Here is a 25,702-nt window from a genome sequence, read left to right on the forward strand (position 1 = left end):
GGTTCGAATCTCGTAGACTCTTATTGGAGTTTAAATCTCAATATATATATATTTTTTTTTTTGAAAAGTCCACGAGGCGAAATAATATATTCATCACAAGCTAGAATAAGCCTATACATACCCTTTCGCTGTCATTTAAGGACATAGACAGACAAGAATGTAGTGGTAGTACCCACAGTGGTACATAGAAATATACCTATTCATTATACATTTCAGACTGTAGAGATAGCGGAGATCCTCCTTTGGTACCACGCAAGAGGCGCTAGAAAAATATAGGAAACTTATTATAATTAGACAAAAAAGCTAAAAACATAGGGTTGGGCCAATGGCCTAAACCCTAGCGCAAATTTAGAAGCTAATGGACTACGGTAGAAACCTCAGCCCAACAACCTGAAGCTCAGTAGGGTAGTCAGCCAAGAAGATCCCCCAGGCCCATCATCCTGGTTTGAGCCCGGTCCACCATCTTCTCCCAACCCTCGTCGTATGTCACATTCCGGCCGAGTTCGGTTCGACCTTTGCCACCAACCCGCCTTGTCGCGATCCACATCACCATGGCAGCGATCCAATCGTCCCGAGCCACACCGCCGACCTGCGTCACCACCAAACAACACCATCCCCAATCCAGATCTTCACAACCTCGCACCGCCAATGATCAAAACCCATGTCGGCGTTGCCGGTCTAAGAAACCATTCACGGGGACCGATTACCGACCTGTAACAACACAACCATCGCCTTCGCCACCAGCCCAGCCGAACCAAACTGACAAAAACCGAGAGAACCCTCTCCGGCAGAGCCCTATGAGCATCTCTCCCGTCCGGCAGGAAACCCCAAGACTGTGGCAAGGTCGGAGCCCACTCGGACGTCCGGACGCCGCCGGACATGACCAACTTTGCAACAACGGAGTACGCGGCCTTAGGGTTTTCCTTAGGATAAGACTCCTGAGTCTTCTTTTCGATTAAAAGTAATTTATATTTAGTCTGAATTCTCAATATATTATTTGTGGTCAGGGGAGAAAGCATTTTAACATGATTTTTTGGTACAGATTAGTCTTCTGACCTAGAAAACTTTTAAGAATATCGTGTGATTTCGATAAAAAAAAAACATATTAAGTAATTCCACTTCATTAAGTAATACATTTTTATAAGATATGATACTAAATGCAATGTATTTTGACGTTTTCATCGAAATTCAATACTTTTTAAATATTTTTATAAAATGTTAGTACTGTTTTGACCTTCGATGTACTCGATTTATTGGTCACATAACCTGAAAGTACAGTTTGTCCCGTTTAATACGACTCGATTTATAGTCCCTCCACGTAGTCCATCACTACGTATTCGAATATCCCACGTTGGCCAGAATTATGCGGCAAGAAATTAAACAAAAAATGGTACTCTATAAAATTTCCAATTCTTTATTTTTCTCTAAAAATCAAATAGCAACTTTTGAGGTTGTGAGGGGGTGTTTGGTTTCTAAAATCCCCAAAACACCCAAACTCCATCTCTTAAACTACCATTTGACCCTTCCAAAGCCGCCAAATATCCCCCTTGCATGCAGGGGCGTTTTGGACAACTCCGTCTTCTCGCCTCCATTCACGAGGATGATAGGCCACGTGTCAGTCTCTGTACCCGTCCTTCTTCGGGTATAACGCCCACTGGGATTTTTTTTCCCGCGAGTTTAAATAATAAAAAAGAAAAAAGAAAGAAAGAAAGAAAATGAGAAGAAAAATCTGGGAGTGATGTTTGTGTGAGGAAAAGGCTCTCTCTCTCTCTCTCTCTCTGGTTATCCTCTCAAGCTCGAGAGGAGTGAAAACGACGGAGGAGCAAGAACGTCCACACTTAAATAGTTAAAGCTCCGAAACGGCGTCGTAACACTCTCGGTTTTCGTTGGACTCGGAATTCTGAAATGGAGTGATAGCCTTCATAGCTCCGTTGAGCTCTGTGATATTTCAATTGTGCTTATTTTGTTTTGGTTTGTATTGAAATGGCTATCGGCAGTGTCATATCCAACCGGAATTTCGGTTCTTTTATCGGCTCAGGTAAACTTTAGCGGACCTTATCTTGATATATGTAATTTTTTTTTTTTTTTTGAAATTTTAAGTTTTGGCTGCATTTTGTGAATTCTATGTTGTCAGTGAAATTATTTGCATGCATGTTGTTTGATTTGATTATTATATATTCTGGATTGTTTTTGTGAGGTGATGAAGAGTTTTAGTTTGGTTGCATGCTGCTACTGCTTTTGATTTGCTATTTTTTTTTTTTTTAGATAAACTGGTTATGTTGTTGGAATTTCAGCAGAGATTTTTCATTTTTACTTCTGAATTTTTCTGAGGAAATCGTCTTGTGTCTAATATTGAAGTCAACAAGTTCACCAACCAGTATGTAGCTTTGCATCATTCGTTACTTTCGGTTTCAAGATGAATTTGATGTGTAGCTTTGCATCATTTGTTCTTGTTACCACATTGATTGTGAACTATGGCTTTATGTATGTCCAGTATATAATCGCCTTCTTGTTCTCTATGCTTACAGAATGTATTAGGATGGGTCTAGATAATTTCATGAGTGTAAAGATGATAGCTTTCTTTTCAAAAAAAAAAAAGATGATAGCTTAAATTTTGATGGTTCGGAGGTGATTCCCCTTTTTAAAGTTTGTGTCATTTTTTTTATATTGGCAGGAAGAGTATTTCAAACCAACCATGCTGTTGTTCATAATAAAAGAGACAGTCTACAACTTCAGGGGAAAATGTTCTACCAAACTTTATGTACTCCAAGGGCCAATGGTTCTATATCTAGAAACTCATATAACCCTTACCTGGGTGCCAGTTTTTCTTCAGATGCAAACACACGGTTGTTGCATGATGAAGGCAACCGGCGTTATGTAATGTCTCTACAATCTGGTATAAGGTGCCAGAGCATCGTTACCAAGCAAAGAACTATAGGAAGATGCGAAGGCTATCTTTCTTCAAATCACTCTTTCAAAAGTTTCAATCAATCAAGGAAGCTGGATAAGCTTGATAACTGGCAATACCAGAAGTCTGAGAATGTTAAAGTTAACAGGATCCGTGCTGATTACAAGCCGGAGGATATTGACATAACCGAAACAGAGGTGGACTCATTGACAGGATCAGGTGAAGCTTTTTTGGCAGATGGAAAGGTGCCTAAAGTATCCACCTGGTGGGAGATTCCTAAACGATGGGTGATTGTGCTCCTTTGTTTTACAGCATTTCTATTGTGCAACATGGATCGTGTGAGTCTTTCTCTGAGTTAAGATAGAGTCTTTAATTCTTCACATCTGTTAGTTGTGTGTACATCGTTACAAGGTGCTTCAAGTTACTATGGAAATTTCCTATTCAAGACGCTATATCATGTCTAAAAATTATGCTGCTTATATATTGAATTTAAAGAAATGATATATTTTACTCTGCTGACAGTATCAAATATGTGTTGTAGGTGAATATGAGCATTGCAATACTTCCCATGTCCAAGGAATTTAACTGGAATAGTGCAACAGTTGGCTTGATTCAGTCCTCTTTTTTCTGGGGCTACCTACTTACTCAGGTTTGCTTCAGTCTGGCTGAAGTAGTTAGCATTACTCAGAAAGAAAGTACTTATCCATGGTCAATGCCTTATGAGCACACAAATAGGAATCTAGTACTGCTCCTGTCATTGTATGGTTTAGAAGATTGGTATTTTATATCAGCTGGATCTGGCATATATTTTTGTGTTCAAGCTACATATATGATATATGCATACGTTTGATTTTCTCATACACAAAGGCGTAGAGATTCTGCTTATATTGTATTAATTTATCATTTCTTTGAATATAGATTCTTGGAGGCATATGGGCAGATAAAATTGGCGGGAAGCGTGTATTGGGTTTTGGAGTGATCTGGTGGTCAGTGGCGACAGTTTTGACACCTATTGCTGCAAAAATCAGTCTTCCTTTCTTGCTTGTTATGCGTGCTTTTATGGGGATTGGTGAGGTTCGTCTTTTCCAGTGCTTAGCCTTGGATCTCTAGTCCTTAACTACTCTCCATTAGATAATAAGAATCTGATTTACCGGTTTGTTTTGAAATTTGCTTATCTAGCTTTACAAACGAAATAGAAGCAGATAAACTACCTAAAGTAAGAAATTATAGTTGGAGTGCTCCATATACTTGAAAAGGCTGAGGAATATTTGCATTTGGCTAGTTACTATGGACACTAGCTGAGTCAAAAAAAAACATAAAAAAAATTTGTAGCTTAGCATCAGAAACTTTTATTTTGGCTATTCGGAAAGATATTAAGATTTTGGTTTATTTTTGTCATTTGATACTTATCGTGTCTTAGCTAACTGCTACACAGTAATTTTCTTCGGCTTGTCCAACTAAGAACTTTCATTGCTTAACAGATTTTTTGTTTCCCTTTTTATTTTTACAGGGTGTTGCTATGCCTGCTATGAATAATATGCTCTCTAAGTGGATTCCAGTGTCAGAGAGAAGCAGAGCACTTTCACTAGTATATAGTGGCATGTATCTTGGTTCGGTCACTGGGTTGGCCGTTTCTCCCATTCTAATCCAGAAATTTAAATGGCCCTCTGTGTTTTACTCATTTGGCTCTCTTGGCAGCATCTGGTTTGCATTATGGCTGAGCAAAGTATGGTCTTGCTTCCCTCAACTACTGTTCATTGGAAATCTTCAAATTTACCGTATTGACTGCTGTTAGTAGACAGTTAGAGATGAATATTAATCTTTTCAGATATAGAGACTAGCATGAACTTGCTTTCATGTTTAGTCGTGCAATATTTAATAGAAACACTCACTTGACAAACACACAAAAAACAAGAAGGAAAAAGACCGGTAATATTTGATTCTAGGTCACTATGTAATTCAGAATCTCAGCTCACTTTATTTTACTCCATAATATTTAGCTCTGAAAGTACTTTCTTGTTTATTGGATCACCAGGCATATAGCACACCAAAAGAAGATCCAGAGCTTAGTGCAGAGGAAAAAGAGCTCATCCTAGGTGGCAATGTATCTAAGGAATGTGTTACTGTCATTCCTTGGAAACTAATTTTATCAAAACCAGCTGTATGGGCTCTTATAGTCTCCCACTTTTGCCATAATTGGGGAACCTTTATTCTGTTGACATGGATGCCTACATACTACAATCAGGTAAGGAACTTCTCCAAAACTGTTTTGCATAGATATGCACACAACACAGATTTTAGCAACTTATCAGCATGTCCTATCTGCTAATATGTAGTATTTGTATGAAAGTGAGACTCAAATCATTTAAGTATGAAAACACAAATATTTTTCTCATTATTACCTTCCTGCGCATGGTGTACAATGGTCTGTTCATCCAATAAATTTTAACTATAATTCATGACAGTCTGTCAAAGTTTGAATTCTCTTTTAATCTTAATTGCCTTTTAGGTTTTGAAGTTCAACCTCACTGAATCCGGGCTCCTCTGTGTCTTGCCATGGTTGACCATGGCTGTATTTGCAAATATAGGGGGTTGGATTGCAGATACACTTGTCAGCAGAGGTTATTCTGTCACGACAGTTCGTAAGGCAAGGACTAATACTGATTGGAATATAAAAATGTGGTTTAGGTGCCGATTCTCTCCTGTTTTTCTTTTCTGAAGATAAGCTTCTCCAAATCCATTTAATGTTGCAGATCATGCAATCAATTGGGTTTCTGGGACCAGCCTTTTTCCTTACTCTGCTGAGCCGTGTCAAGACACCTGCTATGGCAGTATTATGCATGGCATGCAGTCAGGTAGAAGCACTTGTTATCAGATACGGTTGGGCTTGAAATTTCCCAAATATGATTATGATGAGGTAGCATATCTATTCTCACTTTCTGTACTACTGATAGGGAGCTGATGCATTCTCACAATCTGGCCTCTATTCAAATCACCAAGACATTGGACCTCGCTATAGTGTGAGTTGCTATCTTCTTATGATATGGCTCATGTGTTAATGATATTCATGTGCTATTTTTCTTTCTCAAGTAGTATCGTCCTTATTGCTTGTTTTTGATATATTTCATAAATTCTAAACAGATAACAGTTTATCCTCTTTGTTTCGGGAATAATTTTCTGGGATCAAATTTATATTTGAATTCTTTACTGAAGATTTGAACATTGCCCCCCAAGATAAAAGAAAAATAAGAAAGAGAAAAGAGGTCCTTACCAAAGAACTGAAGTAGTATTATCTGAACCTGTGGAATTAAACTTATTAGTATTAATTACAGGGAGTATTGCTGGGGCTGTCTAACACAGCAGGAGTTCTTGCTGGTGTCTTTGGTACAGCAGCAACCGGGTACATACTCCAGCGAGGTACAGTTTAATGCTTCAGATATAACTGTTTTCGACATTTTCTTTTCCAGTCAGCTTCTAGTTTCCAGTTCTGTAGTGAGTTATCGAACTTCAATATTCAGGTTTCAATTCCACATTGACTTCTCAGTTCTCACACTTTCATATCTGCAGGTTCTTGGGATGATGTATTCAAGGTGGCTGTTGTATTGTACCTCATAGGCACAGTAGTTTGGAACTTATTTTCCACCGGAGAGAAAGTTCTCGACTAAAGAAAAGTGAGAAATGCAAGAATCAGAGGAATGGAGGAGCCTGCAGTCTATGTAACTGTAGAGATGAAACTATAAAGAGATGGAAGAAATTTAAACATATGAAAGGGCAAATCCTGTCTAGTGAACTAGAGTTTTTCGATACCACCTGTATCAATCTTTTTGTAACAAACTTCAGAGGCCCTTTCTGGGTTGGCTTGTGACCCCACTTTTTTACAGGTTAATGCCTTTTCTTTCATTTTAGTACATGCTTCTAATGTAGAGAACTTTTGGGTAAGTTGCACCCGTGAACCTTTTGCTTTGCCCATACAATGCTAATAGTACATGCTTCCCTTAGGTCTTTCTTACTGGATTTCCCAGCAGTTTGATTCCATATGCATTAACTTTGCACATTCGAATCCATGCATAGATTGTGCCGAATATGGGACTTGTTTGGGATCAGAATCTCTTCAATCCTTGATGTATTAGGGAGAAATGCTAAGGATTGGCGAGTGATTTAGATTCTAGCAAATTGTTTTCCAACTAGTTTGAAGTTTTCTCATAGAAAATAGTAACAATTACTTGCAGGCCTCATATTTTGAAATTGTACACACTCTCTTGAAGAATATGCCTTACAAGTAGAATCAGACATTTCAATACATCAGCTTGATGGTATATTATATCAGTTGGCTTATCTGGTCATTTAAATTCTCTCCAGCTTATGCATTTCATATACTTTCAGAAATTTTTATTGAACATAACAATATTAAGTACATTTCAGCTGAGAAAGACCATACATACATGATGTAAGAAGCACAAAATTACTATGTTTTGCAAATGAATAATAATATTGATAAAAGGTAATTTATGAAAATCTGAACAAGCATGAACATAAAGAATATTGTAATAAAATTTTGCAAGCTTAATTTGCTTACAAGGGAAAGATAGATGATACCCTATAATGTTCAAGTAAATTATGAGAAATCCACTACCTCCGTGTGTAGCTCAATGGAAGAGATAAATTGCTGTGGCCCAAAACATTTGCAAACATTTAATTGATCCACATGAGCTTAGCTTCCTCACTTTCCTTTCTATTGTGCTGTGTTTTCTTCTGTCATGGGGTTCCACCACAAAAATACACATCTTCCACAACCCTAATTCAATCCCGCAAGTTCATCACCCTCTTAATCAGCCCCAACTACCACTTCACCGCCACCGTTACATTTGACGGCAACAGAGTCTTGTCCATTCAGCTGTACTTCCCTGTCTCTCTTTGCCCTTCCCAAAACACCCCCTAAATCCCTTTGATGCACATTCATCATCAGACCATACTTCATGAACAATGTCAGTGACATCTTTTGCTCCACCTTGTGGCCCGGCACCACCGTGAGACGGTGGCGGAGCAATACCGATGCGGCTACCGACTTCATTTGCAGGTACGCCAGGTCCCTCCCTAGACAGATTCTTGGACCAGCATTGAATGCTACATATTTGTATTCATGCATTATGAATCTCTTACCATCCGAAGACAACCACCTCTCAGGACGAAACTCTAGGCAATCGTCGCCCCATGAGGACTTCATCCTCCCCGTCGCGTATATTGAGTACGTGACCGATGATCCGGCGGGCACAAATGTCCCGTCGGGCAAAACATCATCCCGCACAACATGCTTCGAGTCTTGGGGTACGGAAGGGTACAACCTAAGACTTTCGGACAATGCTGCCTTGAGGTATATCAATCGGTCAAGTTCCTCAAAATGCAACGACTCTTCCAACCATGCTGTAACATCCTCGCCACGTGTCTCAATCAGAACGGTGCAGATTTCTCGCAAGATTTTCTCCTCAATAATTGGGTTTAGCGTCACTAACCAAAAGAACCAGCTGAGCGCCACCGATGACGTGTCACGTCCGGCTAGGATGAAATTGAGCGCCACGTGTTGGAGGAAGGTGTCCGAGTAGGACTCCTTTTTCTTCATGAACCTTGACAGCAGATCATCATGTGGGTTCCCATCCTTCTGCTGACTCAGCAACTCGAGCTTACGTGAAGCGATCACTTTGGATAAATACTCATCAATATGCACAAGGCTCCGGCTCAGCGTGACTTCCATTCCAAGCCCGAGCCATTTCTTCACCTTCCACAACACCTCAGGCAAAATGAACCGCTGCAGCGACGCCTCGGTGGCCCGGTCGAAAGCCGAGGCGAAGCTGTTGTCGGGATACCCCGCAGAGCAAGTCTCCGGGTCTTTCCCGAAAGCCAAGCCACAAATATTATCAAAAGTGAGCCGAAGCAGCAAGTCCTGAAGATCAACAGGCTCGCCTTTCAGCTCAGCTTCTTTGAGAATAGGGCAGAACCTGAGCTTAATGGCTCGGCTCACCCACCGAGCCATGGCTTGGCGCAACGTCCTGGTAGTAAACTCCAGGGCAGCAGTTTTCCTCTGGAACAGCCACGTGTCGCCGTCGGAGTTAAATATGCCCTCGCCGAGAAGATCGTGAAACACCGATTGCCAGGTGGGGCCCTTCGGGTAGTTGTCGAACCGGGCCTTCAGGATGTGCTCCACATTCTTCGGGTCGCACGTGACGGTCACGAGGCCCTGCTTTTTGGCGAGAAAAGGAACCGCGCAGATGCAGGTTTGGTACGTGCCGCCGCAGGCGCGTAGGTTATCGCAGATCCAGTCATGCAAACGGTCGCAATTTTCGATCAGGCCGGGGAGGCTACCCAGTAAGGGCCAAACACGTGGACCCTTCAGGGACCGTGAGATGAAGGTGAACCAAAGTAGGTAAGCCGTGATGGCCGTGAATAAGAGCAAAGCAGAGCCAATCTCCATCGTTAACTTATACACCAAGTCTCGACCTAACACGAAACAACCAACGATGGAAAATGTCAATGCATGCAATGTGACAAGAGAGCAGAATCTTTTGGGTTATCTTCGGACAGATTTCCCCGAAACAAATGTTGATTTTGGGGGAAAGCTCGAGGAATTAGAAGCAAGGAAAGTGCTGGACTAAAAGAAGGAAACACAAGTAGGGTTTTTTGGAGGAGAAAAGAGGGTGTGTGATGGATCTAAGATATAGAAGAATGGAGAAGGAGAAGAAGAAGAAGAAGAAGAAGGAAGCAGGGAGGAGTGGTGGAGACGAAGGAGAAGTTTTGGTGGTTGTGGATAGATATAGTACAAAGTGGAGTGTTATAGAGAGAGTCTTTTATAGGTGAGAAGCAATTACTAAGGCCAGACTGGTCCTGACGTTGCGCTCTCTTCTCTCTCACACTGACATTAAGCTTCACATACAGCACAGCACAGGCTCATAAATGCCATCAGAGGTCGGTGAGAACGCGCAAAACAACCATGGCTTCATCAAAAGCATAGAAAACCACTGGCTTCTTTTCTCTTGTGTGGACTCTCAAATACACTGTATATCATACAAAAGCGAATAAAAATACCACTTGTGGCACCTAAATTTACTGGAAATGGAAGAAGCGCTTTTAATTTTTGGAGCATTGAATGGTGGAAGAAGTAAATGAGATTAGTTGAGAAACAAAGACAGAGAAAGTGAGAAAAGGGGGGAGAGGGAGAGAGAGAGAGAGAGAGACAAGGAAGAAAGCACAGAATTAAAAAGGGTGGCAGAAGAAAATGGGTCACATGCACCCACATATTTCACTACACACAGATAATTAGATCATGGGTTGTTTTAATTATTCATTTGATGGTTTTGTTGAACAGAATTGGGCTAAGAGTAGCTTAGCCCTGGCTTTTTTTGTATCGATAGAGAGAGCTTGAAAAAAGTAATGAAAATGGGGTTCTTCATGTACGCGTGTCTTTTTGGTTAGGATTGCGTGAGCAACCCACCCACAATTTATTACACTTATTGCTTGTGTGACTTCAATTTTGAACCCTTCTTTTCTTTTTCAAAAATTTTCTTATCTCTATCCTCAATTCTGCAGAGACCTATGTATGTATCTAATTCTTCTGGCCTAGAGTAAAAACAATTCTGGGATTCCTTGCTTCCTTCCTTCTTCACAGGCTTGACCTTCTCACTTTTAATGCTGTTATGATTTCAAAAAATGCGCGCCTATGTCTGCAGTAAGGAGGCATAAGCAAAAGTCAAAGTGCAAGAGACAGATGCATATAAAATAGTGCTCCCTCACGAGTCACAACTGCTCACCTGAATGCAGGTAATGCCCCTAAATTTTTGAACAAATTCATAGACTACTGCCCAATTCAGGGTATACGTTAATACATGTATGAAACTTGGCATATCCCTCGTACAGTTTTTTTTTTTTTTTTCCTCGCTAAAGTTTACGGGTCCCCTAAACTTTCCCAATTGTCTATTGTGTCTCTTTAACTAAACATTTAGCTTGAATTCCCTCTTGAGTTCCAATCTTTACAATGTCACTCTACCATCAAGTACATACATAAGCTATCTCGTTGGTTATCATTATTGTGACTCTTCAACTTCGATGGTCAGATTAGCAAAAATTAAGACCACTATAGTAACGATTGACTACATGAAAGTGGGTAAATTTGGGTCGATACTAGATGATAGTAACATGAAAAGATAAGAACTCATTGGCTAGTGATGCAAAGTGATGGTGAAAAAAAATTGAAACTTCTGAGAATATCTAATAAGCTAAATTTTTAGTTAAATGAACACAATAGAAAACTCATCAAAAGTGAGTGCAGTGGCTAAACTTCGGTTTTTTTCTTTTCATTTTTCTTTCGTAGCATTAATGATAGTTCACATAAATTTCCTAAGTTTTCAAAGAAGCAAACCACATGATTGAGACCCAATTGACTATATCAACCCATATGATTAGTTCATCGACCTAACTCAACACAAAATATCAATTCTGGAAAAGCTAGATAGTCTCTTTAGGTTTCTAGAGGAAATGCAGCACCGAAATTTGAGGTGGTGAACTGGTGATGAAGAACAAGTAAGTGCATAGTCATATATCCTGGTCGCTGAAGTTTTCCACCACCGTCAGTTTAGGTCTGTGCTTGGCTAAGCAGGGAGCACCATCTCCATCACTACTTTTCACTACATGTGCCTTCTGACAAGTTTCACTAGGTTGGCACTTTGTAATTTCTGTTTACACCATAACTGGAATTATCACGTACAATCAAAGCTTTCGTTGCATTGATCATCTCATGCATGATCAGCTAGATTTATCACTTGGAGGTCTTAATCTTGAATCTATAGTCTGCTAGATGGAAAAGTCTCCCGTACGTGTATATATCGATGGTAGACAAGACCATTACGGTAGTAGATCAACTTTTTATAGTTGTAAACCAATATTTCATAACCACTATGAGAAATTGGTTTTTTTTTTTTTTGAGAAAATGATAACTTCATTACTTAAGGCCAGAAAACACGTACATTAGATGCTGTCTCATACCTAAAATCTAGATGGCACAAGCCGCCAAGAAAAAGACAAGTACCTTCACTGTTAACACATATGCTCACTTATTGAGCCTAAACAACAAGAAATCAAGTCCTCACTACTAACCCCTCTTTGAAAAGTAAATCTAGTCGCCTAGAGACCTCAATTGGTGTACAACTAGAGTAAACTAAGAAGAAAGTAATAGAAGACCCAATTTCAAGTGGTAGGCAAGAGACCAGGAAAGCCTAAAAGGCTTTCCTTTGCTCTTATGTCTAGGGCTAGAAACCGAACCTCCAATTGCAGTTACTGGGACGTTGGCTCTTGTTCTGACTTCTGGCGGTCTACCCGTCTTCTTCTTCAGAGTGACAAGAGGCACATCATTGTCATCCGCGATCAAAGGTTTGCCAAGTAGAAAAGATTGGGAGGACCTGCACACAGGACCACCGCCAATCTTTCCCAGATCTGGGGCACTACCACCCGTTGCAAGAGAAAGAGGAGCAGCAAAGCTTGCTGTGTCGGCATCTATGGAGGCCATGGAAAGGAGGAAGCAATAGCAAGAGGCTAGAGGCTAGGGAAGGAGGCTTTGGGTGCCGTAGAAGACTAGGTTGAGAGAAAAACTCTCCTAGGGTTTAGTTTAGCTTGTGAATGCTCTTCAAAAGTGTATGATAAATATTACATGAGAAATTGGTTTATTATAACATCGGGTAGTGTACAACTAATATATTGGTAGATTAATGTATCAAAAGAGATGCCTTACTACATATGTGTAAACTTGTAAGATGTTGAATGAGGGACTTGAACTTAACTAAGTACTAAAATGGTCCAAACATAAAGCATCATACAACCTCTAGTTATACCTACTCGTTCATTTCTAGATGCTACTATATTCAAGAAAGAACCATTTTACTTGGAGAAGAAAATGCATAAAATACCCTATCAATAAACAGAAATAACTTCGAGATTTACTTGAGAAAAACAATCACAATACGTTTATCACGTTAAGACCGAATTATTTGTTTAGCAATAACCATAACTCATTTAGGCTTGTTTTAGAGAAGAACATATTTTGAGCAAGATTTGACATAAGCGATCGAAGTCCTACATCAATACAAAAAGAGATACTACCATCATGAACAACAAATCTAGCAAGACATACTATGGGTCGCTCTACTACTCCATCTAAGAACATTTAAACTTGTTAATGTGTATTTGAATTTTGTCTAACTAGCTATTGATTTAATAATATTTTTCTCCACAATAATAGATTAAGTCACCAATTCGGTTTTGCCTTTTGGTGCTAAAAAAATTGTTGACTTTGTCACTTCCTTGGTATGTATAGTGCATTTTTATCTTGTACATAGTGTTTCGAGAACTTAATGTTTAACATATCCTACCCTTGAACTAGTTTAAAACAAAATTTCTGTGTAGGGTCAATGAAGGTAGATGAACACTCACTTTGCTATAAGACACAGAAGAAGACAGAGAATGAATTTGTAATAAAGAAATCAAGCTAACTTTTGACTATGCTTGCCTATAGTTCCAAAATTTATACACACCGACACTTTGTGCTGAAGGAATTAAATTACATCTTATTTTAGTTTTTTTCTCATCTTCTCATTGAGCACATTGCATGAGAAAAATAATTGACTGATGCTTTTCCCATTCCATAATCTGGTCTCTAAAATTGCAAGAACACATTTAATAGTTCTCTGGTCAAAACAGTTCCTTCTCTTTTCATCCCTGAGCTCCAGTAAAATAGAGTAATTTGGTGCTGAATCATACAATTAAGCTCCTTCAAGGCTTTCCCTAAAAAATACACACTGCAAATAAGTTTGTGCTTTCTATTATAATACTCATAATACAAAATCATCTAAAGAATCATCTCAGTCAAAACCCATTTGCTTCTGACGAACTTCTTTTTCTGGGTGAACTAATTGCATGCTTCTGTGTTTTCTATCCAAACAGGTAAAGACGTAAAGTAAACTATTGTAATTTCCAAATGAATGGCTTGGATTGAGACATCCCAGAAGAAATCAAAACTTCCCCATTTGTTAATAAATTAGATAGCTACAGACACTCCTAATGAAATAAATAAAGTAGTTGAACAAAAGAATAAATTAATTAGGTCCAGCATCATATTAGATATGGTGGCTTAGAAAGCTATAAGGGAAAGTCAAGGTAGGAAGACTATAATGCTGTTCAAACATCAAAATCAGTATATCTTTGTGTTTCTGATAACAAATTCCAAGTACTTAAGATTCTTGTCGACAGCTCTCATAGTTGTTGTGAAGTGTTCATAATCCACATTTCAAAGAAGAATTAGGTCTCCCACTAGAGATTGATGGGCAAAGAAAAATTTGTACATCCACCTCCCATGAAGGACCACTAAGGATAGGACTCTGGACCCTAGAAAGTTATTAGAGTCAGCCCTCTCGAACTGTCTCATTCCAACTGTTTCTAGTTTTGTCAACACTTCCAATTGGACTCATTGAAATAAACCATTGACGCGGCATTTCTCTAAAGATGGCATTTAAGATGGAATTTAAGGCCCCCCAGAAATTTAAAAGTCCTCCCACATTGAAGTTGTGGTATCTACCCCAATTTCCCCATCACATCTTTCATATTATTGTTGCTTCCTCAGCTATTTCCTGGTAGTAGCAAAACTGACCTGAAAACCTAAGCAGTCTTGGGGTTATCATCATACCCGTAAGTAATGCTCTAGGTTCATTATTCAAAGTAGTAAAGTGGCAGTCTCATATAAATATCCTTGTTCTGTTTTTAAATTTATAATGGAAAATAAAAGTATTAAGCTTAAAATGATGTATCACTTACACAATCTGACCCTTCTATTTCATCCTTGAAAATAAGTTGACGACAATGTTGCAGATACCATTGCTCTTAAGCAATCATCTTCTGTACAAGTACTTTGAGAGAGGAAACTTAATGCTCCTTGCTACCTGCAATCCAAGTATATGCAAGATGTTGGACAAATCAAAAGGAGTTCATTATCTCACAATCTTACACCATACGCACTTTTTAACTTCTATATGAGAGGCACAAAAAGGTACCTGCAGGGCCATATCTTCACTAACTGTAGAACGATAGCGAGTTGAGCCCTCCAGTGGGCAGCTTCCTCCTTTAACAATAAAATTTGCACCACAGAGACTAGTCAATTGTAAGAGCACATCAGACATGAGCCCACAATGTCCATCTTGAATTCCTAACCCATCCTGTGCTTGTTCCTCATCATCAAGTGGATCTTCAGCCACGGACGTAATACACTGGAATATGGCTAGTAACCTCTCCATTGCGAATGTTCCGGGGCCCTTCATGAGTAATTCCTGTTCTGCAGTTTCCTTCTGTTCCATTGACTTCTCAGAGACCCTGATAGTGAAGAAGCATTATTTAAAAGAAATCAGCGCCTACAGGTGAAAGAAAATCATAACGATATTAAACTGGTATTGGCTTGATCAAATCTTGCTAAGGTTTTTTCTTTTTTATTTATTTATCTTTTTTTTTTTAAGACAATGGCAAAAAGAATCTAAAGCATTTTTACCCATGGTAACTCATACCAGAAATTTTTACAAAAGATTCTTGCACACAACCTAATGGAAAGAAAAACTAAAGCATCTGTTAACTATACTGTGGTATACATTATAACAGTAGAAGGCAGGTGGATATGCTTAATTTTCATTCTTAAAAGCACATATTTTAGCTTAGTAGTCAGACTTGTATTGAAAAGATTACAGGGGTAGATATTGTAATGATAGCTAGATTTTGGTATCCTATCTCAGTAGCAGGTCACAGCCTGAAAGTTTACAACTACAGCCAGATAAACTATATTAATACTGGTACTTTGGAAAAACACTTACTTCCTCTTTCGTTTTCGATTATTAGAACCTCCAGTAGAATCGAACAATGATGCATCAAGGGTAGCTGGATTTCTTGAAGCAAGGAATGCAGAAATAAGAAGATACTTGGCAGAAGTAGACATGTGAAAATCTAACCGGTCAACAACTTCATAACCTCCGGATTTCCTTGTGCTACCCCTTGGCTTTCTCTCCCTAGCTTCAACTTCAGCGGGAGGCTGAGTTGAAACCTTAAATATCTCATTCAGTGCAGGAGCAATATGGGGCTGAAATTGACTAAACAACTTTCTCTTCATTTCTTCATTGGGAACAACCCCAAGATCAGTAATAGGTTCACAATATTTTCTGAATAATAGTGAAAAGGCACTAGACAATTCATCCACTCGTCTGGTAATTCTACTGAAAGGCCTTAGTACAACACTAATAAGAAAAACAGATTCAATATTAGATAATACATAATGCAAAAGATGAGAGTAGCAAAAAATATTCTTACCTGAGAAAAGAGGTATAAAGCTTTTTGTTTGCTTGGTTTCTCATTAAGATTTGACCAAGATCATCATCCGTATAATCAGGAAGATATAGAGGGTTAGGCTCAACATAACCCATATTTGAGTCATATGTATCCGGTGAGGTATTGCTGATGAAGATAAGACCGACCTCGGGCTTTTTCAGAGTATCATAGAGATTAAACAACAAAGGTAACACAGTAGAACCTTTGTCCCACTCTTTGACACGCTCCAAATTGTCAAAAATCAAGTAGATCATATTTCCACTAGCCTTTCCTGACCTTTTGCTACTCAATCCTGACTTTTGTCCCTGAGGATTACCAATAATGCTAACCAAGGCTTCGCGAAGAAAATTCACAAAATCAGATGGTTTTTCACAGCGCTTTGCACTAGAATAACCATTTTCTGCATTCTTTTGGTGAAGGAACAATTGATTCAATATGGATTCAAACAAGATTCGAGGATTATAACAGGTAAGGCAGCTTAGGTAAACAATAGGTCGTTTAAGATGCCTAAATGTTTGTAGAACAATACTAGTTTTTCCAGTGGAAGAGCCTCCATATATAAATATAGGAAGCATGGGAGAGTTCTGCGGACCCAAAAGGTGCACAAGCTCTTTGATCTGACTATCTCTACCAGGAAAACTAGACACCAGATCAGCGAAGCTAAAGGACTCTCCTTCTTCTCCAATCACAAGGTCATCTAAAGTCAGTTGCTGCTGACTATTTGCTTTTGTTTCTTCAACTACATTGTTTGAACATTTGGCCAAAGCAGAGGATCGGGTTGTTCTCCTTGTGATTTGTGGGCTTTCTTCTTTAACCATGTCTGAACTCTAGCCAAAAGAAACATTAAGATCATAAGTGAGAATAATCGTAAGTCCTAGTTGTTGTATCACAATGCAAGCCAGCACGACAACAATAAAAGCACAAACAAGACCAAGAACCATTGAACCTCAAAGAAAATCAACTTATAAAAGACAAAGTTGCAATCATACTGCATGCGAAAACTTGCAAACATGATAGAAAATATGGAAACAATGTGCGAAAGAACTTGAACCAAAATAAAAGCTGAAGCCCCCCTTAGTGAGCATTATATAAAGACAAGGAAATCTACTTATCTCTGATCAAATAGAAATCAAATATCTGGAAAGGAAAAATAATTAGACAAGGAAATGAATGCATTAGAATACCGCAGAAGCATCATTTGGGTGTTGACTGCTTGTATCTGTTTCTTCAACTACACTTTTAGCCAAATTGGAGGATCTGGTTGCTCTCCTTGTAATTTGTGGCCTTTCTTCCTTAACCATGTCTGAATTCTGGCCAAAAGAAACAGTAAACTAATAAATGAGAATAAGCTGACAGAAACTTTCAAGATAAAATTAGTACCTAAGGAATCACAATGCAAACCAACAATGCAACACTGAAAAGTGGATACATCACCAAAAAGCATTAAAACTCAATGACAATCAACTTATCGAAAACAATGTTGCAAGGACATTGCACGCAAGAACTTGCAACAATGATAGGAATAAAGGAAACGACATCCATAACAGAAGGAAAAAGCAAAACCAGAAGATAATGAAGAAGCATGAAAGTCGAAAAGGATTCTAATTAGAAAATAATCAGAAAAGGTAAAACGTATTTTGAACCTTCTACTGAAAACTAAAATAGAAATGTAAACACAAAAACACATTGATTCAAACATAATTGAAATCCCGAAGGATTTAAGAACATTTAGAAACCGAGGTATAAACCAACCAATCTCAACTATGAACAACTGGTTTGAGCATCCAATTAATCTTCTCTGATCGAAAGTTAACTAAAAACCAATTTCCAGAAACAAATAGAAAGAGTCACAGGAATCATTTACACTTTCTCACCACTCAACTTAACAACCACAATCTCACTGAAGGCCTTTTCATCAAGTAATACAACATAGAGAACAAAACGGCAGAACACCAAAACCAAAAGAAGTCCATCCTTAAAACAAAAATAGAAAACATACATCAGAGTCAAGTTGGTTTCGCAACACCATGATTTTAAACCAAGCATAACAAACAGAGAAACAAACAAATCAAAGTAAAATTGTAAATTAAAGGAGGCACTCACCTTAAGACAAGGCAACCAAAGACACACTAAACAACCCAAAACAAAGACCTTCACTTCTGAACCCCTTGCCTTCCCACAACTCTGTTTCAAGAGCAGGAAAAACCCACAAATTCCCAAACTTTTTTCTTTTTTTTTTCTCTTTCAATCGCGTCTCCCCTCTACATCTACCTATTCCGAAACATAAAAACCCAGTTGAGAAAAGATTGCCTCTTTAATTAGAAGTAATGATTAGTTTGAAATGGGGTAATTGGGAAAACAGAGAGGTTGAGGATTACCTGATCGGCGAGTCCGCCGGAGGATCAGAGAAACGAAAGCAAAGCGGCGGTCTTTTTGTTTTTTGTTTTTGTTTTTGGTAGATAGATATTGAATTGAAAACCCTGACAAGGTGAGTTTGGGAGTTAAAAATGAAAATGGAAAATGAAAAATATATGCAGAAACTTGTTTCCCGCCATTTATGTGGAGCGCGGGATCTTTATATTAAGCGTTAAAGGTAGCCCAACTATTGTCAATTGGGCTCGTCGACATGAACAAGGCCCAAAGGACAGATTCGGGAAAATAAATAAATAAATAAAACTTTTATGTATGCTTCCAAAATTGATATATTTTCAAAGTAATAGCTGACTTTGTCAACTCATGTCAAATTATCAATCAGAACACAACTTTTGAATCTGAGGTTGATCAACTCTATTAGGTTGGGAGGTTCAAATGCCAATTTTGGAGGTATGAATAGAGGCTCTAAAAAATGAATTTAAGTCTCTAAAAAAAAAAATGCATAATAGCTCATTTGCTATCCTAAGTTTAGTGTCACTTTGCTACCCTAGGTTTTCACAATTAGCCAATTTGCTACCCTATGTATTATTTCTATCAATTTGCTACCTTATGTTTTCAAAATTAGCCAAATTACTATCCTTTCATCATGTCAATTCGTTCATTCATTCATTCATCCATGTTTGGATGAATTTTGAAATATAGGGTGTTAGCAAATAGCTAATTTTGAAAATTTATGGAAGCAAATTGGTTAATCTTGAAAACCTAGAGTAGTAAATTTAATGAAAGGGTAGAAAATTGGATATCATATAATCTAAGCTTCAAAGGAAATGAGACCGATAGGTTGGCACTGCTAGCCATCAAAGCTCAAATACATGATCCCAATCATCAAGTCATGAGCTCATGGAATGACTCCATCACTTTTGCACGTGGAGCGGTGTCACCTGCATGGAAGGCATCATCAAAGGGTCACCATGCTGGTCTTCCACTCTCAACGTTTGGCCGGCTCAAGGTTTCAAGTTTCTCCGAAACTGTCGAAATTTCCTTAATTTTAAAATACCGAAACGAAATTCATATGCTATATCATTTCTGTCAGGAGTTTCCCGAAATTTTCCATACATTTTCGCAAAATTCTTAATTTTCGAAATATCTATACACAAAATATATAGGACTAAATACTGTTTAGTCCTTGAGCTTTTGACCATAAAACACTTCAGTCCCTGACCTTCTAATTTCACACGTTTAGTCCATGTACTTCAAAATTTCAGACCAATAGGTCCTTACCGTCTAAAAGTCGCGGCAAAATGTCTATTATGCCCTCAGTTCTTTTTTTTTTAAATAAATTTATTCCTTTCTCTAAGGGCATAATAGACATGGAAACCTTAGTACTATGGGTAAGGAAATACTAATACCAGGGAGGCGCCCACGGTTTGATATTGCCTTTTGTAATTTTTTTTTTTCCTCGATCTCAAAGAAGTTTTTGCTTCATCACTCAATGGGGTGGTTCAGTTGTTATTAAGTTAGAGGTGTACTAAGTATAAGATGTCCAAATTGCAAATTTAAAGATCCAACTAAAATCACCCATTCTCATTTTGTTCTTCTCTTTTTTACTTAATAACTGGTTCTTGTCGGTCAAAAAAAAAAAAAATCAAACAATAGTAACAACTGAACCATAAGCAACCCTGTCAGTATATCAATGTGCGTATGTATCACCATCATCTTGAAGAGTCACTAGAGGCACTGCCCTAAACTATCTCAGCATCTAAGCCTCTACTCTGAAATAACATCTTTAATAACCTACAGACAATTTATACATCAAACAATTTCAAGCTTCTTCCTTCAAAACTATTTTTAGTAGTTAAATAAATCTCAATGATGAAGAGTAATTGATCAATTTCGCCATTAACAGAGGTGTATCAAAAGATAGAGCAAATTCTGCCAAAAAAGAAGAAGATTATTTAATTAAACATTTAAACCTTTCGGTTAATTTTCATATATATTCAAGTCATTCCATTCATTTCAATCATTTCCTAATAAAAAAATAAATAAATAAAATCACCAAAGTGGTTCGTAGCTTTGTATCCACTGGAAGTCAGTCAACGATTCTTACAGCTACAGCCTACAGGAGTACAGGGTATGAAAGGCAGCGTTCTGATTTATGATGGGTCACAGTGAGTAAAAGAAGCACTAATTTTTATCACACGTACTTCACAAGTACACACTTCAAGTACTTTAAGTAAAAAGCGACATTATTAGTGAAAACAAGGCTTAAGTAAACTAGTAAAGTATATATGAAAAAGCAATATTAGTGGAATACAAACCATAAAGAATAAAAAGCAACCAATTAGGCAATTAGTACTAACAACTTGGTCGTAAAAGTTGAAAACCTTGAAAGTGTTGTAGGGAAACTGAAATTGAGAGGAATTTGCTGTGTATTCTCATTGATAATAGGGGCCTCTTTATATAGAGGATTACAATGCATAGAATCTCAATCGTACAAGGAAAGTAATCGTACATTGAATAGGAATCTAGATCCTTCTAATTTAACCCTATTACCACTAAGTCAAGTAACCTAAAGTTTGGGCCAAACACAAATAGAGATATCCTTAAACACTCCCCCTTGTGTTGTCCAAACGCGGTGCTTCTCTCGTTGCCTCGTTAAAAACCTTGCCGAGTAACAAAAACCCAGTGGGATAAAAATAACCTCGGTCGAAGGGGAAAAAGAGCACAACACACCCTTCACGTTTCGAGACCATACATGTAGACATCTCCCCCTGATGTCTGCATCTCCCCCTGATGACTAAGGTCATGGGAGTTCGGATAACTTCCGTAAACGATGCTACCAACATGTTTCTCGAAAGTGGAATTTAGGCAATGACTTAGTGAGCAAGTCTGCCACACTGTCCTCAGATCGAACCTAGTTCATTTTGATCTTGAGGAGAGTCTGTTGTTGCTGATTAAGCTTGGTATTGTCACTTTGATGTAGCCTTGCTTCATTTGCATTATCCTAAATGCTCGTAGGCTCATCTATGGTAGACTTCAAACCACAATTGTTCGAACATGCGTAATTATGGATCCAATCCATATACATTCACGAATCTCTTCGTGAAGAGCAATAGTCTCTGCATGGTCCGAACATATAGCGACTAGGGTCTATTCTGTAGACCTCCTAGATATCGCAGTCTTTACCCATGGTGAACACTTAACCAGTTTGGGAATGACCTTTGTGTGGGTCAGAGAGATACCCAGCATCAGCAAAACCTTCCAAAACGCTAACTTCGTTTTGGGATGGGGAGAGGGGACGCAGGCCAGTGTTGGCGGCGTTCCTGGTGTGTGATGGGTCCAAATCCATCATCTCTCTGTAGGGATAGAACAAGCCCATATCAATCGTACATCTCAAGTACTGAAAGATATCTTTTACACCAATCCTAATGGCGTCGCGTTGGCGCAAAGCTATATCTTAGTTAACAAGCTCACTGCAAATGAGATGTCCGGTCTTGTGCATTTAACTAAGTACAATAATGCGCCTATTGTACTCAAGTAAGGCACTTCTGCCTCTAGCACATCTTCGTCATCATCCTTTCGACGAAGCTAGAGGATCCTTTTCAGGATCAAGACTACGAACGATCATGGGGGTGCTTGAAGGCTTGACCTTGTCAAAATGCCTAAGCATCTATCGACACGATGCTCGAGTTCCAAACCGAGACATAATCGTGTTCTCCCAAAATCCTTCATCTCAAACTCGGATTTCAAATGTTCAGCGGTTTCCCTTAACTCTTTCAGGGCTTCTAATGAAGATCATGTCCAACATGAACCGCGATAGAATCCTAAACTTGTTATGGAAACGCGTGGGCATATCCCTTCCCAATCAAGTAGTCACTTTAGTGAGCGTTTCAACCTCTTTGTAAACGCGCTCTGTGGTCTAGAGCCACTTGACTTGGGTAAATGAAATTCACCATGAACCTTCATGTATATTCCGTATCTAGATCCCCATAGAGATACGTAGTGACTACATTTGTAAGCTGCATGTTCAGTTATTCGGAAACTACCAAACTGACAAGGTAGTGGAGTGCAATGACATCCATTACGAGAGAATATGTCTCATCGTAGTCGATTCCAGGGCGTTTTGTGAGAAGCCTTGCGCCATAAGGCGAGATTGCCATCTCTTTTTCTCATCACGCTTTCTAACGAAGACCCATTAGTCAATAGGTTTTATGTCAGGAGGTGTTGGCATCACTAGCTCAGTAAACCTTCCTCTTCTTTAGAGAATCCATCTTAACCTGGATCGCATCTTTCCATTTAGGCCAAATCTCTCTACGTTGGCATTCATTCATCAACGGAGCGTGGTTCGATATCATCTAACTCAACAAACTCATGCGCAACGAAATGCGCAACTACATCATCAATTATGATGGAGTTTCTATCCCACGTCTCATGTACACTAGTGTAATTTTCATAGAGCTCTATATTCTTAGGAATAGGGTTCTAACGTTGAGGCGTCCCCCAACGATAACCATAACCCGGAAGATTCTCATGAGACGGATTTTGAGTGTCGATGATCAAAGGGTTGGAATGTGCCAAAGTATACTTCGAACTCACGGGCCTCCCACGCATCCTAGCTGGGGCCATGGCCTATAACGCCAGAGTACCACTCTCTTTGGTATTGGCGCCATGCCTACCTCGGTGTAGGGTGGCGCTACGTCCTCTCGTAGGGACTTCCATCCTTGCGGGCATGTTTGCAGCATATTTGTGTGATCTCGTCACTTTAGTAGGGATCGAGATGAGACATAGTGGGGACAGGCCACGACAATTCCTGTCGTTCCTGCTGAACATCTGTGTTCTTATCTCCCCATAACGACGGGAAGACTGTCTCATCAAAGTGACATCCGCACATCTAGCGGTAAGGAGATCGCCATGCAAGGGCATTAAGTGGCGGACGGTTGTTGGAGTCTCAAATCCAACTGAGTTGCTCATTCGTCTGTAAAGACCCATTATAGAGCGCTGTGGCGGCGCAATTGGCACATAAATGGCACACTCAAATATGCGTAAGTACGATATTTGTACCCAGTCACTAGCTGTAACGCAGAGGTAGATTGAGTGGCAGTGGGTCGTAGATGAATTAGCATAGCTGCAAGCGATATTGCATCACCCCAAGCGGATAGAAGGAGGTTGGTGCGCATTACCAATGTCCGGACTACCATCGTAGTCGTTTCCGCGAGACCATTTGAGTGTGCTCATGGGAATATGATGTCCAACATCAGTCCCAAATGCAATGACTATCGAAAGTCTTCGATGTAAACTCACTAGCATAGTCAAATCCAATTGACTGAATAGGATGATTCGGGGAGTGAGCCCGTTGTCATATGATGTGTGCTAGGAGTGTTTCATAAGCAGCATTACAAGTGGACAATGGCACAACACGTGACCAGCGTGTTTGCATATCAACCAACATCATGAGATATTTAAACGTCCGCAAGTTGGTGGAATCAGTCCACAGAATCCCTACGGATTCTATGTAAGAACATAATGAATATTTTCATATCCTTTGCATAGGACGGTCTCAGTCCTAATTTTCCTAAGGAAGTGGCTTCGTAAAATGAGCGAGAGGCCTTAGAAGCAACCAAGGAGAGTTTTGGTTGGGCCTGAGCGTTTGAGACGCATATTGAAGCAAAGTTTGTGACTACATCACCCATCATGGTGTCATGACCATGGGAAGTGGCATCCATGGCGTTATAACCATGGGGATTGACATCCATGGCGTCATGGCCATGGGTAGCGCCATATATGGCGTTGTCACAAGGGACTTGGGCGGCCATATGGCGCCCCAAGACAGCTGCAGCGCCAGATGCTGCAATTGTTGCGATCTTGCTAAGTCCAGGAACCAATTTTTGATTCTTGCTTCATTTCGCTCGAGGGTGTCCATGTGAAGTCTTTAGTAGACGAATCATCATATCATGACCATGGTGACTTATCCTGTCGAGACAAAGCCAATATGTGTCTAAATCCAAGAGATCTTCTCTCATAACTTTATTGGATTTAATAGCTCGAATAGTGACATAGAGTCCACTAGAGAGACACATAAACTTCTCTAAGATGCGCCTTTATTTGCAATCATTAGAGGTATTGCAAAGGAACTCATTTTTGTTCTCCTCATGCATTTCTGCATGGAATCCGTTGGCTATTCATAGGGTGTGATTTGCCCTAGGAGCGTAGAGAGTTTCTGTGACAGTAATTAAGGTGCCATTTGGCAAGTGGAACTTGGGCTATTCCATGTCCTTGAATTAATACTGATGGCCCAGCCATCGTAGTCACAAAAGTCATATGCTCAGAATCAAAATGGAGTCAAAATGAAAAGAACTCGAAATTTTATTCATAAGCCAACGGAGTTACATCATTGTCTCTTTGACCAAAGAAAATCTAATCCAAAATGCTAGCTAATGCAAAACAATGGTAGTCGTTTGACTTCTTTCGGTAACTCCAAAATAAATATGACCAGGTGAGTAGAGAGATGTCGGTGGAGCAAAGCTCGCTTAAGTACCACTTATCTCAAAACCTTCCTAGACATCACACTCATTTTGGATGAGCCTATGTGAAGAAAAACTAAACCAATAGCATTTACTACATAGTATGGCAATTGCCTATTACATCTCTTGGAAAATAAAGACTTAAACAGAATTGGCGATCTATTGATCCCAGCCAAATTTGTAGTCTTCAACCCTTTACTCTAGATCATCTTCTTGATCTTCTTGTTCCACATAGTGAGCTTCTCTTGCTTCACAATATGCTTTGTAGGCGGTGACAATTTCTTCACGAGCTCTACAAATGTGTGCCCAATGATCAGACACTCCACATCGAGAACATACATCTCTTTGCTCAAACTCCATTGATTGAGGCGCTTTGAAAGCGTCATTTAGATGGCTCTTAGTGTTGGTGGCACCACCAACATGGCCAGAGGCGTTGCCTCCCTCTCTCTTTCCACGTTGACCTCTTCGGTTCCGTGTTCGCCTATATTGGCGGTTACCTTCCCAA

At 39.3% G+C, this 25,702-nt stretch overlaps 3 protein-coding genes across 7 annotated transcripts; 1 reads left to right on the forward strand and 2 right to left on the reverse strand.

Moving 5' to 3' along the window:
* Positions 1-1,689: 1,689 nt before the first annotated feature.
* Positions 1,690-6,917, forward strand: LOC133714111 (ascorbate transporter, chloroplastic-like). Its single transcript, XM_062140188.1, has 11 exons — positions 1,690-2,038; positions 2,675-3,246; positions 3,450-3,557; positions 3,827-3,982; positions 4,419-4,634; positions 4,944-5,153; positions 5,418-5,555; positions 5,662-5,763; positions 5,863-5,928; positions 6,241-6,325; positions 6,476-6,917. Exons 1-11 carry the CDS (start codon positions 1,984-1,986, stop codon positions 6,571-6,573), a joined length of 1,806 nt encoding a protein of 601 aa, XP_061996172.1. The 5' UTR covers positions 1,690-1,983; the 3' UTR covers positions 6,574-6,917.
* A 358-nt stretch (positions 6,918-7,275) lies between these two features.
* LOC133714112 (cytochrome P450 86A8-like) lies at positions 7,276-10,114 on the reverse strand. Its single transcript, XM_062140189.1, has one exon. It carries the CDS (start codon positions 9,372-9,374, stop codon positions 7,734-7,736), a length of 1,641 nt encoding a protein of 546 aa, XP_061996173.1. The 5' UTR covers positions 9,375-10,114; the 3' UTR covers positions 7,276-7,733.
* A 3,337-nt stretch (positions 10,115-13,451) lies between these two features.
* Positions 13,452-18,811, reverse strand: LOC133717156 (origin of replication complex subunit 5-like). 5 transcript variants are annotated; one of them, XR_009849443.1, is made up of 8 exons: positions 18,682-18,811; positions 18,407-18,574; positions 17,488-17,613; positions 16,286-17,130; positions 15,796-16,212; positions 14,992-15,307; positions 14,756-14,880; positions 13,452-13,729 (listed from the first exon to the last, which is right to left on the reverse strand). XR_009849443.1 is itself a non-coding variant. In XM_062143816.1 (7 exons), exons 3-7 carry the CDS (start codon positions 17,602-17,604, stop codon positions 14,830-14,832), a joined length of 1,746 nt encoding a protein of 581 aa, XP_061999800.1. In that variant the 5' UTR covers positions 17,605-17,613; positions 18,407-18,574; positions 18,682-18,811; the 3' UTR covers positions 14,645-14,829. The 5 variants fall into 5 exon arrangements, 1 of the variants encoding a protein (XP_061999800.1); XR_009849444.1 differs by lacking the exon at positions 13,452-13,729 and adding an exon at positions 14,155-14,591; XR_009849445.1 differs by lacking the exon at positions 18,407-18,574 and having other exon boundaries at positions 18,682-18,772.
* Between the last annotated feature and the right edge of the window lie 6,891 nt (positions 18,812-25,702).

The sequence above is a fragment of the Rosa rugosa genome, chromosome 6 (genome assembly GCF_958449725.1).
Source record: "Rosa rugosa chromosome 6, drRosRugo1.1, whole genome shotgun sequence".
Lineage (NCBI taxonomy): Eukaryota > Viridiplantae > Streptophyta > Magnoliopsida > Rosales > Rosaceae > Rosa > Rosa rugosa.

Excerpts from the sequence above, each read along its gene's own strand:
- LOC133714111 (XM_062140188.1), top strand. The coding sequence starts at position 1,984 with ATGGCTATCGGCAGTGTCATATCCAACCGGAATTTCGGTTCTTTTATC. Across the intron at positions 5,154-5,417 it reads TGCCTACATACTACAATCAG|GTTTTGAAGTTCAACCTCAC; the intron begins GTAAGGAACTTC and ends ATTGCCTTTTAG. Across the intron at positions 5,929-6,240 it reads ACATTGGACCTCGCTATAGT|GGAGTATTGCTGGGGCTGTC; the intron begins GTGAGTTGCTAT and ends TATTAATTACAG.
- LOC133714112 (XM_062140189.1), bottom strand. The coding sequence starts at position 9,374 with ATGGAGATTGGCTCTGCTTTGCTCTTATTCACGGCCATCACGGCTTAC.
- LOC133717156 (XM_062143816.1), bottom strand. The coding sequence starts at position 17,604 with ATGGTTAAGGAAGAAAGGCCACAAATTACAAGGAGAGCAACCAGATCC. Across the intron at positions 16,213-16,285 it reads CTTTATACCTCTTTTCTCAG|TGTTGTACTAAGGCCTTTCA; the intron begins GTAAGAATATTT and ends TTTTCTTATTAG. Across the intron at positions 15,308-15,795 it reads AATCGAAAACGAAAGAGGAA|GGTCTCTGAGAAGTCAATGG; the intron begins GTAAGTGTTTTT and ends CTTCACTATCAG.